General features: G+C 40.4%; 1 protein-coding gene across 4 annotated transcripts in view; it reads right to left on the bottom strand.

Annotated features, from left to right (window-relative positions):
• GK5 (glycerol kinase 5) overlaps window positions 1-13,065 on the bottom strand; it is a 70,872-nt gene that overhangs the window by 31,216 nt on the left and 26,591 nt on the right. For all 4 annotated transcript variants that reach the window (XM_075937655.2, XM_075937652.2, XM_075937653.2 and 1 more), the window contains 6 exons: window positions 12,764-12,857; window positions 11,933-12,064; window positions 4,876-4,951; window positions 1,794-1,855; window positions 1,120-1,193; window positions 740-800 (listed from right to left, as the gene is read on the bottom strand). In XM_075937655.2, the coding sequence (XP_075793770.1) occupies window positions 740-800; window positions 1,120-1,193; window positions 1,794-1,855; window positions 4,876-4,951; window positions 11,933-12,064; window positions 12,764-12,857 (499 nt within the window). The remainder of the gene's footprint in view (window positions 1-739; window positions 801-1,119; window positions 1,194-1,793; window positions 1,856-4,875; window positions 4,952-11,932; window positions 12,065-12,763; window positions 12,858-13,065) is intronic.

The following is a 13,065-nucleotide window of genomic DNA, read 5'->3' as shown; positions in this document are numbered from 1 at the left end:
GTGAACTCAATACTGGTGCACAAGACAAAATTCACTCCGCTCATGGGAGGAAAATCTCAGAGGGAACATTTCCCCAGCATCTCACCCCAGAGTTAATGCAATGTAAATTGAATTAATTCTATTGCAGGATAGTTGCATGTGAGAGTCCTATGGGGGCCAAACTCATTCCTATTGGTAGGATGATGGTGGAAGGAACTCTTAGAGAGGTTACACTACACCCTTTACTTCTGATCATGTGACCCTGGCAGTACTACCTCCAGGGGTGGGACTTCTTGTGACAGGGGGCATGGCTAATGTGTCCATACTTTTGGTTTAGAAAATATGGTCACCATATGTATGGGGAACTAATGTACAGAGAAAATAAAGCTCTACTGCATCAAGGAAACCCGTGAGCACAGTGTCTTTTCCACCCATCTTGAATCCAAAAGGAGTTATGATAGGTAGAACCCATTGCCGGATCAGGGCCTACAACACTGACTTAGAAAACGACCCTGATCTCATAAGTCCTAATTCAATGCCTCAAAGGTTATGTTCCCTCTCTGGATGGTTTGCTTCAGAACCACAAGGGTTAGAAACTTTTCCTTTGTTCTCCATGAAAACAAACGTCTTGGAGCAAAGTGGAATTTTAGAAAACACAGGTAACACAGATAAACTAATAATTATAAAGACAGACAAGAGTATTTGCAAAAAAATCCCACTATTCACTCAAATAAAAAAATAATTAAAGATTTTCACTCACCAAGGCCACTATTGGAATAGGCACCCCAAATATTTCAGCATCAACTGAACCAAAGCTGTGACTTAAAATAAATGTTAAAAAAAGTCACTGCACTGACAATTTTAGAAATTAAAAAATGTAATTTAAAATAAGTCCTCAACATACACAATGCTACTAGTTTTTAATATTTACATAAATCATGAAGCTATTATTTTATCTTTTCCCTACCAATTTGGACCTACAAATCAGTCAAAAATGTGCAACTACAAATATCTACAATTTAAATTATCTTTGGCTTCATTTAATATATTACTTTTTAATATCTTCAGAGATTTGTTACCTTTTTCTAACAATAATTTTCAGATGTTACATTTTTGTTTAGATTCTGCCTGCATACATACTTTGTGTCCTCCACTGCAGGATATATGGATATCGGTATTGAAAATAATTTGTTCAAAAGAGAACTCCAACACATCTGAAACAACAGAGAAATTTTAAAAAAAGGTAGCCAGTCTCAAAGAACAATCCATAACATGATTTTCATAGATTCATAGTAGGGAGGTCAACATATAGTTGGACTAAACGATTAACCAATAAGCCTGGATTTATCGCTTAATCCTATCAACCACAGAGGGCGAAGGGCGCACGCAGGAACTGGTACATGCAGGAAGTCAGCTTTCAAAACACCTGCTTCCCCCCACAGAGGCAGCAGGAGGTGGGGGAGATGCAGAAGCTGGTATTTGGGGGGCTCATTGGCTCTGTGGACCACCTCCCCTGCTGTCTCTATCAGTGTGGGAAGGTGGGGAGAGACAAGGGAGGCTGCCATGGAGCAGCCCTTGTCTGCAGTGGGCCCAGGTGCTGCCTCTGTCTGCTGGTCTGCACAGGGAGCCCATTTTCTAATCCCTGATACAGAGACAGCAGCGTGAAGTGGCAGGGGGCTCCCTGGAAGTGGGACTAGGAGAGCACTGGTTGACATTCCCTGACACCAGGGTCTACTGAATAATCATGTAACTGCTAAGTTTAGATGGTTACATTATTATTAAATTAATCTAAATCTAACATCCCTAATTCATACCTGAAATGGCTCAAAAACCCCTGTTGAACTGGCATTGGAATAGTCTGTTGCATACACAGAACCTAAAAACAAGGAATAAATAAGATTTTTAATGCCTAACTATTCAGAAGCTTCAGAGGTCTAGATGAGTTACTACTCTGTAACTGGAAAAACTTAAAAAACAACAAATAGTCTAGTAGCACCTTAAAGACTAACAAAACATGTAGATGGTACTATGAGCTTTCATGGGCAAAACCCACTTCTTCAGATGACAGGAGTATTAAAAGTCCAGATCCAAGAATAAATAAGGGAAGGGGTGGAAATGGGGGAAAGGAGGGAGAAAATAGGAGAAAAAAGACCGCAAATAGATTTTTCAAGTTACAAGACGCTGATAAGAACAATTAGCATCTCCGTTGGTTGGTTAGGTCATTAGGATGCGGAAGGTAGTGTGTGAGCTAGCTGATATCTCTGTTCATTCCAATCTGAAAAGAATTAAACTTGTAAATGAAGTTAAGTTAGAACCCTTGCCTGTGTATTTGGCTTGTGGAATTGGCCTGAAATAAAATGGGGACTTGGAGATCCATTAATGAGTGTCCAGGCAGATTAAAGTGTTCTCCAACAAGTTTGTGTGTGTGGCCTTTTCAGATATCTGATTTGTGTCCATTAATTCTTTCCCATAGAGACTCTCCAGTTTGGCCATATACATGGTAGTGGGGCATAGTTGGCATAGATCACATTAGTGGATGTGCAGTTAAATGAGCCTCTGATTTGGTGGCTGATGTGGTTGGGTCCAGTGGTGAAATCTCTATTCTATCTCAATCAGATAATGACCTTATTTTACCTACACGCAGTTAACCAGAAGTGGAACGACACTCCTAAGCTTGGCAAGCCAGTCAACTGACAGATCAAATTATGTCAACTAACTGTCTAACAAAAGTAAATTATTATAGCAACAATATCCTGACATCAGTAAAGCAGCCTACTGTTTTGACACAAACCCTACCCCAGTGTTTCTCAACCAGTGGTACGAGTACCCTTAGGAGTACTTGAGAGAAGTCTGGGGAGTATGTCAACAAACTGAAATTTGGAGAAAACTGAATTTTTGTTTTAAGTTTTACAGTGTTTTATTATTTTTGTACTTTTTACATCCAAAAATTTCATCGCCCACCTGGCTATAATTAAGTTGTTTAAACAAATGTGTTGCAACAGTAGAAAAAAGTTGTGTGTGTGTGAAAACTGTACGTACTGGGGGGTACTTATAATTTTTTTTTTTTAAAAAGGGGTACTTTATAAAAAAAAAGTAGAGAAACACTGCCCTAACCTAAAGGGCTATCAACCTAAACTTAATTTCTGTAGGTTTATCAAGTTACTCAGAAGGCAGTGAAAGAAGAAGGTACATTTTCATTAAAATTCCTCCCCCAAAACAAAGTGACTATTATGCACAACCATTACACTACTTGGTAAGCTGGCCTGCTGCCAACTTAACGTGAGTTAATTTTAAAATAAATTTTAGTGGCTATGTGTTTGTTTAATTTTGTTTCTCTCTTTTTTAAACAGTTCAGTCTTGAATAACGTTCACCATTTAAATGCCAACTTAACAGTACTTTAAAAAGTAATAATTATTCTATAATTTTCCAGTACTTAATTTCATTGTGTTTTAAACTTTTCTGAGTTAAAATAATGGAGTTAATTAACTTGTTTTTGAAAGAGTCTATTGGACTATTGAACACCATGAAGTCTTACTCTTTTTTCTTAATGTTCTAATTAATTAGCTCTTCAAAATATTTGACCATTTTTGACATTGACAACTTTTGACCAGTCAACTGACCAGGTATTTTTGGACCCGTCTAATGCCAAATCCTACATATTCCATTTATTGCCATATTAAATTACCATATATCATGATTACAGGAATATGTCAAGGCTGAATCATGGGCAGCCAGAACAAACAATGAGAGCTGGAGTTCACAGTCAGGAATTAAGAGTCAGGATTCCAGGATATCAGAAACAGGAGACAAATTGGAGACCAGAACCAGAAGTCAGCGATCAAGAGCCAAGCCAGGCCATGACACGAGAAGTCAAACCGGAGGAGCAGAAGCTGGAAGCCTAAGGCACACAGCCCAAAGAAGGGTGGATCCCAGTTTGAACGGCTTCTTGTTCTTGGCTTAAATAGAGCAAGCAAACCTTTTGGCTGCTTTGGGACTCCATCAGTGATACACCAGAGAAGCTTCAAACTGGGCTTGGCTTTATGAACCCTGGGTCAGCAGCTGTGAACAGACTACCAAGTGGGGAATTCAAGCGTGGGAGCTTCTGGGGACCTGGGTTCAAAACTCATACTGCACTCTCTCTCTCTTGGTGTCAAATCTCACACCCTTACCTAACCTGGGTGGAATTTTGCAATTCTCCTATTCTTAGACTTGACCCTGGGCTACTAAACCCTGTGTATCCCACCATTCTTACCCTGAAGGTCTCACTGAGCTCAGGCACCTGTGATTCTTCCCTTAGGCAGTGGGTGAGCACTGGTATATAGTGATCAGACAACCTTCTTAAAACAAAAGTATTATTTACATGTGCAAACAAGACTTACAGGAATAAAGCTTTCAGATTACATGTATTTTAAAACAAAACAGTCTACAAACATGTCTATCTTACCTAAAGCCTTACTATCCCCTTTGATGGCAACTTAGGCAAGGCCTGTGTCTCCCACTGGTTCCCCCAAACAACTACGGTCTCCTTTTCTTGAGGGGATCTTGTTTTAAAACCTGGTTACAGTTTTGTTCCTTTTTGTCATGAGGCTTTTCCTGCCATCAAAGCTAATAATTTTAGCAAGGTACCTTAATAAGTCAAGTGTTTGCCAAAGTAGCTCTCTTGAGCTTCTTTTATTTTCTGCCTATTTTTTGGGACAGCCCCACCCTGAGGTAAAACAATATGTTCATACAGCAAATATGCCAGAAATCAGAACAATATTCAGTATTCATAAGTAGCCCAAATCCATCATACTGATGTGGCAGTTAGGCTCTTTGGAATAAAGATAGGGGGATGCATTCAACATCTTTGCTTAGATTTAAAATATGTATTGTTTATCCAGTGCTTGCAAACTCACCTTTGGTGAGTTTATATAATAGCCATGTGTCAATTGTTCCAAAACAGCAATTATTTGTATTGACTGCTTGTTGCACCTGAAAACCAAAAAACAAACAAAGAAAGTGTATTCAGTGTGGATCTGAAGAAAGGAATGCATTCTCTCCTCCCCCCCCCCGTTCCCAAATATTTAACTGAGGGACAATACTATGCATGTCCCAGAAAATAATGTTCTAATTGGCAACATTTCTTCTGGGAAAAGGGTAATAATAAGAGGAAGCCCTATTGCCAGGCACATGACAATACCATTTTTCCTCTGCAGCACAGCAGACAACTCCTAACCGCCACGTGCCTGGTCTGCATAAGAAAGTTAGGTTAACATAAACTGCCTTGCATGGACCTGATTAAGTGTAGACACATGCACAAATTTGTGTCTCATCCATATCTGTATCCTGTTAGTCTAACACTACTTCCCCAAGTGGCCACGGTGAACGTATGGAGGTCAATGCAATGGAAGTGTAGACACTGTATTACTTACATTGACCCTGTCTTCCACCAGTTGTCACACAATGCCTAATGCTGACTGCTCTGGTCACAACTGTGAACATCATGGCCCAAGGGTCACAGAGATCAGAAGGCACCCCTGTTTTTTACAGCCCTGAGACTTTTTCAAATGCCTTTTCCTGACTCTCCAGCTTGACAAACATAACTAGCATCTCACCATGGTTGTATGTCACTTGTTAACTGACCACGCCAGCTACCTGCTCAAGATACACTCAAGATTTGCATTAACAGGAAATATTTCCTGGGCCTGTGGAGAGAACAGGCTGTACAAGAACAGCTATTGACCAGCTGTATTAATGTTAACATTCACAAATAAAATGCATGGGGGACACTGGAGGAGGAGTATGACAGGAACCAGCAGCAGTACTGAGTGAAAGCAAAGGAACTGTGTCAGGCATACCAGTAGCCCAAGGAGTACAATAGTCAATCCAGTTCAGAGCAGCCAACCTGCTGCTTTTACAAAGACCTGCAAGCTATGCTTGGCAGAGACCTCTGTTACCTAGCAGACTTCCCTATGTCTCCCTAAGAAGCCCAGGTCACAAGCCCCTGCCAAGAATAGCAAGGAAGAAAAGGTGGTGGAGGAGGAAAAAGGAGGAGAATGGAAGACATGCAACCAGAAGATCAGTGCCCTATACTCATAATTTCTTGCAACTAAGCAACTCCCTCATTTTCCTCACTGCAAATGAGCCATTCTGACTTTGGCTGGTGTCGAGAGTGGGATCATGCACAAGCACTTGGAAGCAGAAGACAATAAGCATGTCTTGTTTAAAATTGTAGGGGAGCAAGGAAAAGGACTTCAGAATCATAACTTTTGGTTTCTGTTGTGACTACACAGATGGGTATTTGTTTGCAGCTACTACCATTCCAGTTTTGAGAGGCTCCCCCTCCACACTCACAGAATGCTTGAGCCAGATAAGGAGGAGGAAGAAGGGGACTCGGGATGACATGTTCAATGAGATCTTACAAGCCAGTGCTGCATCAAACTCTGAGCATCATCTGGAGGGTGTACACTGCAGACAGCCTACAGAAAGAAAGAGCAGACAGGATAAAGGTCCAGGATTCTAGCAGAAAAAGGAAAGGGAAATGAATCAAGACATCATGGGGCTTCTCTAGCTGCACAGAGATGCTGCAGACACTTGGGGACATGTAGGTTCAACAATACCAAGCTCGCTTTCCTTTGCAGTCCATGGAAAACCCCATCATAGCTCTTTACTACAACCACCTTCAGCACGCCACATGGCATGTGAGGCCACATCCCCTCTTCTATCTCTCCAGCCTTTAAGGATAACCACAGTTTCACATACACTGACTTGTGAAAGCGATAGTTGTTCATGTAGGTAAAATGAATGTTCTTTCCCATTGTTAAACTCTGTTCAAATACATTAAAAAGTATAATAATTTTAAATTGTACAGATTTTTCTTTGCACTGGTTTTGTTATTGAATATTCTATTATTTAGAAAATAATTTATCTTTATTAATTCACAACATACGCTGCAGAATGTCTTGCAGTTCTGAAAGCACACACTCATTTGGTACTGCAAAGTCTGACTCATAGAATCAGTGACTAGCAGGGTTATCCCTAGGCAGTTGCGGGGGCTGGAGCATTCCACCTCCCTCCCACACCCTGCCTCTTCCAGGCCCTGCTCCACCAACACTCCTTCTCTGCCTCACCCCCACTGCACCCTTTCCCTAAAGCCCCCTCCCTGAAACACCACAACTGGAGGGATTACCAGGAGGCCTGGCAGAGGACAGCAGCAGGGGTCAGGCCCCCACATGCACCCTAGCGGCAGGAGCCATAAGAAGTGGAGCAATGCAGCAGCCTGTTCTGTTCCACCACCACCTGCCAGCTGCAACAGTGAGAAGCGGAGTGACCCGGCTCTAATCCATGTTGCTCGGGGGGAGCAGAGTGAACCAGGTGGGAGATGGTGGCGGAACAGAACAGGGTGCTGTGTCACTCCTCTTCCCATGGTTCCTACAGCTGCAGTGAGTGTGGGATAGCCTGACCCCTGCTGCAGGCCCCAAATATCCCAAGCAATCTCAGGCTATCTTGGGCCTCACAGGCTAATCTCAATATGGGGGACAAGGTCCCCTCATAGGATGGTTGGGGCAGTCACCATGAGGACTGCACCAAACTGTCCTATGCATGGGACAGCTCTGTAAACCAAGCATTACACAATTCCTAACAAGCCCCCAACAGCAGTCAAACAGAGCATAGTACCCCACAATACATTCCGGTGGCTCATTGTTAAACCACTTTTTCAATGTCTCCCTAAGTTGTTTGAGCTATGCTGAGTTCTTCTACTAATCTTTATGACTAGCAGTTCAAACTCAGCAGGCTCTACCTTCACCCTCCAACCTGGCAGAAACTTTCCCCTCTTGTTTCACAAATATTATGCAGGACACAATAGACAGATACAAACATTAGGACACCCCCCTCCCCCGAGAGATCCAATCTTGTGAGTAAACAATACCAGTGTCCCTTCAGCATACCAAAGGTACATTCAACTGTCATTTGGTACCTGAGGAGCCAGGAGTTCAATGTTTCCTTGGTGCTGCCACTGTGGTCAATGTATGGCTTCATGAGCCAGAGGAGCAAGGAATAGCTCATTACCCCGGGATCGCTACTGGTATTTCAACATTCCCAACGGTAATCTGCCAGTTGGAAACGAAATTTCCTGCTTGTAGAATTCTGAACAGTCTTTTGTTCTTCAAGAAGAAAACATTATGCACTTTCCTAACCAGTCAATGCTGTTATTGGTGAAGCATCCTTGGCAATGTACCAGCATTTGCACAGCTATAGGAATGTAGCCCTTTCTGTTGATGTACGCAATGGAAAGGTGGGCTAGTGCCAAAATAGAGATATTAGTGCCATCCATTGCCCTATCACAGTTCAAGAACTCCTTTGCTGAAATCCATCCATTCTGCCCTGAACATTGCATAGGGTCACAGTCCTACATAGCAGGAGACAAGTAATAGCCCTGCACATTTGCATAACAACACCCCCATACAGTGAATTCCCAACTCCAAAATGATTTCCTGCTGATCAGTAGCAATCCAGCATTGCACATTTCCACATTGTGATTGCTATTGTCAGTGCAGCTCCAGTTCTCTATTGTTCGTGTTGCTCTCATTCTGGTGCACCTGTACGGGGCAAAACTGACACACAGATCCAGGAACGTGGCATTGTGCATTCCAAAGTTCTTTAGTCACTGCTCACCATCCCAAGTCTGCATTATGATGTGATCCCACTCATGAGTGCTCAATTCTTGGGCCCAGAAATGATGCTCCACCATCTGCATCTGATCTGTGAACGTCTCCAGAAACCTTGAATTGGTTCCCACTATGTCCCATAGCAATCTGTCTTCTAAGAAACAGTTATGTTTCAGGCAGATTGGATTTTTCTTATGGCTCTGCAAATAATCAGAGGATGATTCATCCTGTGTTTCCAACACTTACAACAATAGTGTAGAGTTGTACAGGCTTCAAGCTACAGTCATAAATGACAGACAGTGAGGAGGGCCATGCAGTTTTGTGGGATTTTTTTTTAAAAAGGTGTGAATATTACAGAATACAGATGACATTATGGGCTGGAAATAGTTGCACACTAAGAATTTGACTCTTTGCTCCCAATCACTCCTGAACAACTCTATTCTACCACAGCATGCATTGCCAAAACTTCCCAAAAGACAGCGCTGGTCAGTGGCAGGTTGCACAGCGAGATACCTACCCATTGTGCATGCACTATGCATCAACACAAAATCTTAAGATGAATACGCACAGCACATCACAAGGAACTGTGGTGGCTTTATGTTGATGTAACTTGCATCTTCCAAACTTTGTAGTATAGATATGGCCTGTTCCTAAATGGCAGTTTTTGCTTCTGTGCACATACAGTTTTGCAAGCATTATTACTGCCAATGGGAGATTAGTTGCTCAGCCTTCTTTAGCAACAGCACATAAGAACTCCTAACTACTGGAGACTTTGAGGTCACTATAAGTGGAATTGGGAAATGAAGGCAGTGGAAGAAGAGATATGAAAATGTGGCAAAGTGGTGTTTTGTGGAAAGCTCTACTTCAGGGCTACTCAACACGTGGCCCACGGTGAGGTTTGGGTTTATGCAGGGATCAACACAGAGCCTGCAGGTGATATCCTTTGAACATGGCTTCCACTGGGAAAATGCTCCATAATGGTGAGTCAATATAATGGTCCTCTGTTAATATGCATTTTAGTGTTAAATTCCTGGACTGTCATTGCTCAATTAAAAGTGCTGTCATATGGGTGGAAATCGGGTAATTATTGCATTTTATTAATATCAGCAGAACTGACTTAAATGGGGCCCGCATGTTGTATAGTCTTGCCTTAATCTTTGTATTCATGCCCATCAGTGTGAAAGAAGCTATTTGCATATATTTGCATGTATATGGAACCACACTGAAGTCGTGGCCCTCAGCATGTGCTGTGAGTATCATTGTGGCCCCTGGGGCTTCCAAAGATGAGTAGCCCTGCTCTATTTGCTTGCCAAATTAAAGCAATTAGGTCTATCTATTTTTTATATTATATAAAGAAAAAGCCTGAAAAATATTATTTCCTTACTTCTTTCTAGGGATGACAGCGCTTAACCAATTAACTGTTTTAACGTAGGTCTCATTGCAGCCATGGAGTGGGAAGCAGCCTTGACATGGAGTTCTGTCACCTGATTCAGCCCAGTGGCCCCTCTACAGCTGGGGCTGCTCTGTCCTGACACAATGGGCAATCACTGGAATTAATTAACAAGGGCTAGTTAACTAGTTAGGATATTAGTAAACCCTTTGCTTACTAGTATGGTTATCTGTTAACCACTGAACATTCCTACTTCTTTCTTTAAAACTAGAAATGCTCATTTTGCACATCCAATTTTTCTTGAAAGACTCAGAGAACTTGCAGAACAATAAGACAAACCAATGAATGAATAAGACAGACCAATAGATATGAAAATTTATTGAAAAGGAAAGTGATTTTTTAAATCCAGAACTTTGGGTTCGATTGGTTTTTGTTTTTTTCTTTTCAAAACATCTTTTAAAAATACCTATAACCAGGGAATTCTTGAGAGAAAACAGATCCCCCATCTCCTTCAATTTTAGGTTAAAAAAAAAAAGCTCAGAAGTCCATAACCGAAATAGACAAGTCTATGAACAAATCTGGGAAAGAACACACTTGACATTCCAGATATTTCTGTAACCATGAGGAGTCCTGTGGCATCTTAAAAACTAAGGGTATGGCTACACTAGCCACCCTAGTTTGAACTAGGGTGGCTAATGTAGTCATTCGAACTTGCAAATGGAGCCCGGGATTTAAATATCACGGGCTTCATTTGCATGTTCCCGGGCGCTGCCATTTTAAAATTCCCGGTAGCTCAAACTACCTGCCCTCGGCTACACGCGGCATTAAGAGTGTTAATTCGAACTACCTAGCCCGTGCCGCGTGTAGCCGCGGGCAGGCAGTACGAGCTGCCGGGCATTTAAAAATGGCGACGCCCGGGAACATGCAAATGAAGCCCGGGATATTTAAATCCCGGGCTTCATTTGCAAGTTCGAATGACTACATTAGCCACCCTAGTTCGAACTAGGGTGGCTAGTGTAGCCATACCCTTACAGATTTATTTGGGCATTAATTTTTGATGGTAAAAGCACTATCAGATATCACAGGACTCCTCATTTTTGCCGATACAGACTAACACGCCTTCTTTCAGACTTGATATTTTTATGTTGGAACAAACAGGGAAATAGATTTTTAAAGTCTTCCTCATTAACCGTAAAACAAACAACCCACTTTCAATTTCTCCTTTGAAAAAATGTGAAAGTAAACTCAGTGACAAATTAAGTAAAGAGAAAGAAAAGGAAAATGGCAAATGAAGGAACAAAAACAGGAGACAGAGTGAGTTCATTGTTCTTCAGAAAGTTCAGTGCTAACATAATATAATACACAGAGAGGTTTAATTTTCATATCCGGAACTAACACTACACATCATTGGTCTAACCTTTAAAATTACATAAGTGCTGAGTAAGTAGAAATCCTTGTTTGCTGACAATTACTTTACTGATTTCTAAAAATCTGTACAGTGTGGCATAAAGGAGATTGGATATATAACATTGTCAGAGATAAAATAAGAGTCCATATTATTACGCAGAAAAGTGTAATTCACTTTGAAATAAAGTGCAATAAAAATTATGTTGTATAATATTAAGATTAATAAAGCAAAAAATGCCAAACAATATGATTATGCTCTGTAGAACTACTCAGGGGAGAAGTTACACCCACAAACATGTGGTTTCAGGATCAGAGGAAAATCTGTAAATATATTAATAGATTATTAGTCAGCATTACTCTGTTCCATGTAGATAGGTTTGAGTGTTACATAACAGAAAATACTGTCTTTCCAATCCTTCAAGGGAAGGGAAAAAAAAAGAATATAAAACCCAAGTCATTGCTATTACATAGAAAGAATATTACTTTTTCCCCTTATAACTTTCTTACCTCAGGTATGTTTTGTAAAACCCAGGACAGCCTCAAAGAGACGTGGTGTGTTGTGAAAGTCAAGCAACTAGCAGCCAAATAACGATCATTCCGAGTCAAAAAATGAAGCACTGTAGAGATAGCACGGATTACCTATTCCAAAAGAACAGAATTTATTTAAATGTTTTGACCTAATATTAGGACTTCTCTCTTTTAATCCTTTGATCAAAAAACATGTAAGGATAATGCACACAAATCCACCATAGACTGATAAAATATCTCCTGGGCAAAAATGAATTCGGATACCCAGCAAATTCTTGTAGAAAATATTTCTGTATTATCTGAACACTTCATAAACTTTAATATAGCCTCAAAACAACTGAAAGGAAGGACTATCGTAGTAGTATTTTACAGAGGGAAGGTTGGCTTCAATTTTCCCTAATGTAGGGACTAATCTTTTGTTTTTAAGAACATATATCTTCCAAATTTACAACACAATCAGAATAAAGAATGAATATTTGAACTCCAAAACCTTAAAAACTATAACAACAAAATTAAATTCACAGCCAAAAAATTATTTGCTATCAATGCCAACATACTAATAAAACAAGGAGATTTAAAGTTATATATACACATCTACTAGAGATTCGGGCGGATACAAATTGTCAGAGCTTAATTTGTTTGCTTTTGTGTCATGTCATTTTATATGCTAAGCTTCTTATTTTCTGTTTAAAATTGTAAACTACACATAATGTCATTTACTGAAATAATGTACTAACCCCTTGCAATATTTATTATACCTCATTTTGTTTTCATTTACTCAAAGCAGTATTTAAGCAGCACATCTCTTACCTTCAATGTGAGACCACTATTCCAGGAATTTACAAGTTCAACAGCTCTTAGGTCTTGCCAGCTTATGAAATTATGAAATGGTTTTCCTGTCTTCCTGAAAACCAGTAAGAGAACAGGATTTAAACATGTCAGTTTGAAGCCATAGGAAATACACTGTTGAAAAAACAAAAGTACATTAAAGTGTTTGAAGAGAGTGTTTGTTAGCAATAATTCCCAAAACAACTGAATAAAATTCTGGTTTTGAGAAATTAACATATACTTAGACACTATGGCAATAAGTAAAGTTCTTAGCCAGAACTACA

The sequence above is a fragment of the Pelodiscus sinensis genome, chromosome 10 (genome assembly GCF_052426305.1).
Source record: "Pelodiscus sinensis isolate ZL-2025 chromosome 10, ASM5242630v1, whole genome shotgun sequence".
NCBI classification, from domain to species: Eukaryota; Metazoa; Chordata; order Testudines; family Trionychidae; genus Pelodiscus; species Pelodiscus sinensis.
The sequence above is the reverse complement of the archived record's forward strand: the minus strand, read 5'-3'. Positions and strand labels throughout refer to the sequence as shown.